Here is a 6149-nt window from a genome sequence, read left to right on the forward strand (position 1 = left end):
TTTTACTTACATAAAGGATCTGAATATTTCATGTACTGATTCACTGCCTGGTTTGAAGCTGATGTTGTACAGAGGATATTTTTCCTCCATTTACTATTCTTTAAACAAATTCAGCTGCCACCAGAAACTGAAGTTGGCATTTGAGAGACGTTATATTTCACAATACAATCTCATATTATTTATGCTGTATATTAAGAGCTCATTATTACATATTTATATTACAGGGTGATTCCAATATGGTAACTGGTATGATTACTTTTAAGCTGTGGAAGTGGAAAATGGGAGTGAATAAAGAATTCACTATTTACCAACACGGAGCTCCTGGCAGTACCATCTGCATATCCTCCTTCACTACATCCATGAACACCGTCCCTCCTCTGCAGTTGTCCAAAGCATCTCACCCTAGTCTCTTTAACTTTGTCTCCAAACTGCTCAACCTGAGCTGTCCCTGTGATACTCCCTCTGATTCTAGTCCCGTCCATCTTGGTCACATCAAATAAATAATAATAATAATTACTGATATATGATCGGAGTATCCACCTCCTGTCTTTTTATTAGTGACACTGTCTCCAAAACACAATTCCTAGCAGCTCTCACTACCATCTTGTAAACCTTCCCTTTTCCTCTTGTTGCTATCCTTCTGTCACAAATCACCCCCGACACACCTCTCTACCTCCTCCACCCTGGCTTCACCTCTCTTTTTGTGCAATTCAATTAAATTCAGTTGCATTTATATAGCACCAAATCACAACCAAAGTTGCCTGAAGGCACTGAATATTGTAAGGTAAAGACCCTACAATAATACAGAGAAACCCCAACAATCAGATGCACACTGTCCCTATGTGTCAATTTGTGTGCTGTATTGTAATAATGTTTGCATAAAATGTATTTTGTACTAGCTCTTCACTGAAGTCGTGTCAGGTTTAATAGACCTTGTGGTCGGTATATAGAAACACCCGTCCATCCATCCATGTCGTTGCAAAGGCTGTATCCTGTCCCAGCTAGGCTGTTGCTGAGCCACTCCCAGAGTGACCAACAACCATTCATGCACACATTCAATAATACTAATAATAATTCAGTAATACTGAAATACATACATGTATTATCCATGCCACGCAGTGGGCTAAATCCTGTAAAAGTAGATTGAAAAATGCATGGAAGAAAACATGTTTGCTCTTAAATACATCACAACTGCTCATAGAAAAAATACAGCTAGGGCCATAAATTACCTACTAGGCTGTTTAAAGGTTAAACTAATAATTAATATTGAAAATGTATTGTTGTGAATCTAATATTACTAAAATATTCCAAAAGTGTTGCTCCCTTCTGTTAAATGCTTTATTGCATGATGTTTATATTACTGTATGTATTATTTATTATGGATAGAATAAATAATTTATAATGCATCAATTATGTAAGGATAATTGATAATAGGCAGGCTGCTGTCCGTGGTACTGATCAATGTTTTGGCTACGCGGGTGTCGGTGCTACTCTCCAGGCCTGCAGGGGGCGGCAGAGCGCGCAGCTGCTACATTTGATGAGCAAAAGGAGCTAAAACGTGAACAGCAGCAGCCGCAGCGAAAACATGGCGATGCCCGTGAGTGCGGCTCGTGTCTGTCGCCTGGCAGGACGCACTGTTTCCTCCCTGTCAGCCGGACACAGACGGGCTGTCAACCTGCCAGCGAGGACCTGCTTCATCTCCACATCCACGGCCAGCAGTGAGTTAATGTAGTGGTTAAAGAAAGGTTAGCTTTTGAGCCCGCCCCCTCAGAGGTCAGTGTCTCAACAGGCGTAACCTGACAGCTAACGGGTTATGTTTGTTAGTGTGGTTGGATTCTCCGTCATGGCCTACCTTTTCTGCAGTAGTAAGGGCTGTAAGTGGTCATAAAATCCGAATAAATTTATATTTAAAGCAAAAACAAAAAAACAAAGAAAGCTGTGCGGATACGCCTGACTGATGTTTTCACACGGAGCCGTAGCTGTCTTTGTACCTTGAAATTCACGCCCATTGGGACTAAAATTTTAATAAACATAGACCATAGTATGTGTGCACAGTGTTGAAGTAATAGAAGTTTAAACTGAAATAAAAAGCAGCGAAACAAGTACTGTCCGAAAATAGGTGCATTAAACTCCTGCCTTCAAATGTGTGCAGAGTTAATGTGCTGCTGCTCCTGTTTTTCTGAGTAAATGTACCTTTAAATGAGCAGTTTTATTACTTTTCTAATGTCCATTGCATTCAGAAAACACTTGAGCACCTGTGCATACTAAGATCTACTGTAGTCAGTTTAGTAATTGTACGATAATGTACAACAGACCGATGGGCTTAAACCTGGGAGAAAAATCAGGGTTTTTAACATTTCGAGTTGCCAAGTAATACACTGATAATTGTTGGCAAGTTTAGAAACTGTCTAAAAGCAGAATGAATGATTTGCAAATCTCATAAACCTGTATTTTATTCCTAATAGAAAAGAGAAAACATATCAAATGTGTTTGGTTTTTTTTTTTTTTATTAATGAATAAATATTAGCTCACTTTGAAGTTGATGCGAGCAACATATCTCAAAAAAGTTGGCACAAGGGGTGCCACTTTGGCTCAGTGGGTGAGTAGGAGAACACATAAGAAAAGACTAAGAAAGTAAGTGTTCATTAAGGGCATCTTGGAGAGGGCAGTTTCTCAGGAGTAAAAATGTGTAGAGGTTCACCAGTCTGCAAAACAAATTAATCTACATGTTGTGGAACAATTCAGGATAATGTTATTCGACATAAAATTGCAAAGACTTTGAATATCTCATCATCTACAGTGTATAATATCAAAAGATTTAAAGAAACTGGTGAAATCTTTGTGTGCAAGGGACAAAGCTCAAATTCTGTATTGGGTGCCTGTGATCTTCAGGCCCTAAGGCAGCAAAAAAAAAAAAAACAGGCATGGAAATCACTGTGAACACAGTTCACTGTGCCATCACAAATTCAGGATAAAGGTCTGTAAAGAAAAAGCTATATGTGAACGTGCGCCAGGAATGCTGCTGTTTTCACTGAAAGCTACTTTAAAATGGGCCGAGTCAAAGTGGAAAACTGTTCTGTGATCACCTGAATTGAAATTTGAAGTTCGTTTAGGAAAACATGGACATAACATCCTTTGATCTGAGGAGAAGAGGGACCGTCTGACTTTTCATCAATGCTCAGTTCAAATGCCTGCAACTCCGATGGTATTAAGCTGCTTTAAGTGTATATGGATCTGACAACTTGCACAGCTGGAATGCCACCATAGGTATATACAGGTTTTCAGAGCCAAGTATGTTCCAATCCGGTGCCGTCTCTTCTTAGGTCTCGTATATTTCAGCAAGATAATGTTAAACCACATTCTGCATCTATTAAAACAGCATGGCTTTATAATAGAAGATCCCGGGTACTGAACTGGCCTGCCTTCAGTGATGCACATGCATTTGCAAAAGAGACGTACAGCACCTAGTAATTGAAGCCATATATTTTTAAAGCTGTCAACTTATTTAATCACTTCTCAGTGGAGTGTGTGTGTTAGTATTCAAATACTGTTGGCCCGTGCTATCAGTGTCCCAGAATTGATTTAAATATTATTTATGAGTTGGGACTGCTTGCACATCTGCCCCCCCCCTCTCTCAAATCTCAGTGTAACCACAATAAAGTGATAACTAGGGCTGCCACGATTTGTCGACTAGTCACGATTACGTCGATTATCAAAATCGTCGACGACTGATTTAATAGTCGACGTGTCGTTTGAAGCTTTGTAAGATCACAAAAGACGCAGAAGTAGCAGGATTTAAGAGTGTAATAACGGACTGAAACAGAAGATGGCAGCACTGCATGTACAAGGATGCCAGCTGCCGTTAAACCCCGAAGAAGAAGAAGCAGCTGTGTCCCAGAATTCATAGCGCGGCCCAGCTTAGTTTCCAACAATGGCGGTAGCTAGTTAGTTTTAATATTACTCTTATTATTCTTTCTGGGTCACAAAATAAACGTTTAACATATTTTCAGGCGAGAATGTAGCTGTGTAAACCTCAAATATCGGCTCAGTTTATCAGGACACCACATATTTTCAAAAGCGCTCCGACGTTTTCGGAGACGTCTGTTACCCACTAGCTCGATAGCTAGCCGGGGGCTAGGTCACTAGTGCCGTGAGAACACCGGACTCCCGGCAAATTGTTTTCAAACCCACCGCCGTCTTTCGCACTCAGGTTAAATATATATGAGTCACTTAGATAAATTAAAAATGTTGTTGTTTGGCTTTTTTTATTTTTTATTTTTTTTTTATTTTAGTATTTTATTTGTTCCTGAGTAACATCGGTTTGGCTGAGATTAAAGTTATAGTTTTTACACAGCTGATAAACGTAAAGCAGACAACTGATTATCAGAAGTGTGAGATGCTGGAGAATATACTCTGGTGTCCTGTTATATTTTAGATAGCAAGGAGTTTATTAAACTTTACCGAAACAATCTGCAAATTTCATTAAAATTGAATAAACTATCATCTTGTCTTTATTTTTAGTTAGCACCTTAAAAGCTTAAAGCTGTAAGCTAATGATAGTTATATAAGAGCAGATGCTGCTGGTGCAATAAGCTGTAGTTTTACGTCCAGTGGATGATGATCTGATTAGTCGACTAATCGCATAAATAATCTGTGACTAGTCGACTATCAAAATAATCGTTTGTGGCAGCCCTAGTGATAACTAATAGCCCGGATCACAGCATCATCTGAGAATCGAATTCAACAGTATTAGAAAAGCTGGTATGCAAAGCGTCCAGGTTTCTTTATTGATATGAAAGAAAGGAGAAGAAGGTCAACTTTTTAAAGGATACAAGTCTCTCTTGCTTAGTCTGAACTTTTCTTGTAGCCCATGCTCTTTTGCTTTCTTTTTTCACAGGCAGGCAAATCACAGATGGAAGAGACTTTTTTTTTTTTTTTTTTCCATCCACTAAACTGATATCAAACTTAAACGAGTCATGTAAAGATACATTCCTGTTGTCTTTATCTCTAGGTCTGCAGTTCAGGCTCGACGAGCGAACAGCCCACAGCAGTCTGGACCTCTTCAAGAAAGACACAGGGGTCATCTATCGCATGATGGGCCTTGACCCCAGCCAGGTCCAAGATGACCCCGAGCGTTTCCGGGACTGGGCTGTCGTGTTCGGCGACAAGAAGATCAGCAGTGGACGACACTACTGGGAGGTGACGGTGAAAAAGTCTCAAGAATTTCGTCTGGGCGTGGCCGAGGTGGCGATGTCCAGAGACGACTGCGTGGGCACCAACAGCTCCTCCTGGGTGTTTGGTTATGCTCAGCGGAAGTGGTTTGCCATGACCAGCAATAAGATAGTTCCCGTGACACTGGTGGGCAAGCCGGACCGTGTTGGGATCCTTCTTGACTATGAAGGGGGTTTCCTGGGGCTGGTTGACGTGGAGCAGCCCAGGATCATTCACACTGTTAGGGGTCAGTTCAAGGCCCCTCTGTGTCCGGCGTTTGGACTTTGGGATGGGGAGCTGCTCACACACTCGGGTCTGGAGGAGCCCGAAGGCCTGATGTGAAGATGGATGGCGTGATCGTTGTAAAGGTCGGGGAAAAGTAGCAGGCTAGGCTTGTTACCATGGCAGTACTTATGAGAACAGTATCTTTAATAAGTGGAGAAAAGAAAGCAATATCTTTATGCATCATGTCTACCTTAATTACATTTGTGTGTGTGTTTTTGTGTGTGTGGTCCAGATGTTTTCTAACCATCCAGTACTCTGTATGTCATCAAGCCTCAGGCAATTATAAGTGTACCTCATGTGCTACCTCTGAGAGGAACATCAGCTGCCAAGTTGTTTTTGTTTTGTTTTTGTTTTTTTTACATTGAATGTGCTGGCATTACCCACCTTTGCAAACTTAAGTCAACACAAAGCATTTTTCAAGCTCATGTTCACACTCAAATTTAATAAAATAACTTCACTGATGCTGGCTCTACATTCTTTTATTTACAACAGTTTGTCATTTACAGTGACCCTAAGGCTTTAATACAAATCAGGAAACTGCTTTTTCATTGCAGGTAAAGCCGTTTTCACACATGAACTTTTCAGCAACAACACAGTCACGCTCGTCAGTCAATCCCTCTTTAGAATGAGGAGACTGTGCAGGAAGCACCCTC

The 6149-nt window shown here is 40.7% G+C and overlaps 1 protein-coding gene across 2 annotated transcripts; it reads left to right on the forward strand.

Moving 5' to 3' along the window:
* Positions 1 to 1547: 1547 nt before the first annotated feature.
* Positions 1548 to 5957, forward strand: spryd4 (SPRY domain containing 4). 2 transcript variants are annotated; one of them, XM_040008068.1, is made up of 2 exons: positions 1548 to 1718; positions 5012 to 5957. In XM_040008068.1, the coding sequence occupies exons 1-2, from the start codon at positions 1586 to 1588 to the stop codon at positions 5551 to 5553; spliced, it is 675 nt and encodes a 224-aa protein (XP_039864002.1). In that variant the 5' UTR covers positions 1548 to 1585; the 3' UTR covers positions 5554 to 5957. The 2 variants fall into 2 exon arrangements, with proteins under 2 accessions (XP_039864002.1, XP_039864004.1); XM_040008070.1 differs by lacking the exon at positions 1548 to 1718 and adding an exon at positions 1777 to 1874.
* Positions 5958 to 6149: the final 192 nt, after the last annotated feature.

The sequence above is a fragment of the Simochromis diagramma genome, unplaced genomic scaffold (genome assembly GCF_900408965.1).
Source record: "Simochromis diagramma unplaced genomic scaffold, fSimDia1.1 OVJJ01000545.1, whole genome shotgun sequence".
NCBI lineage: Eukaryota > Metazoa > Chordata > Actinopteri > Cichliformes > Cichlidae > Simochromis > Simochromis diagramma.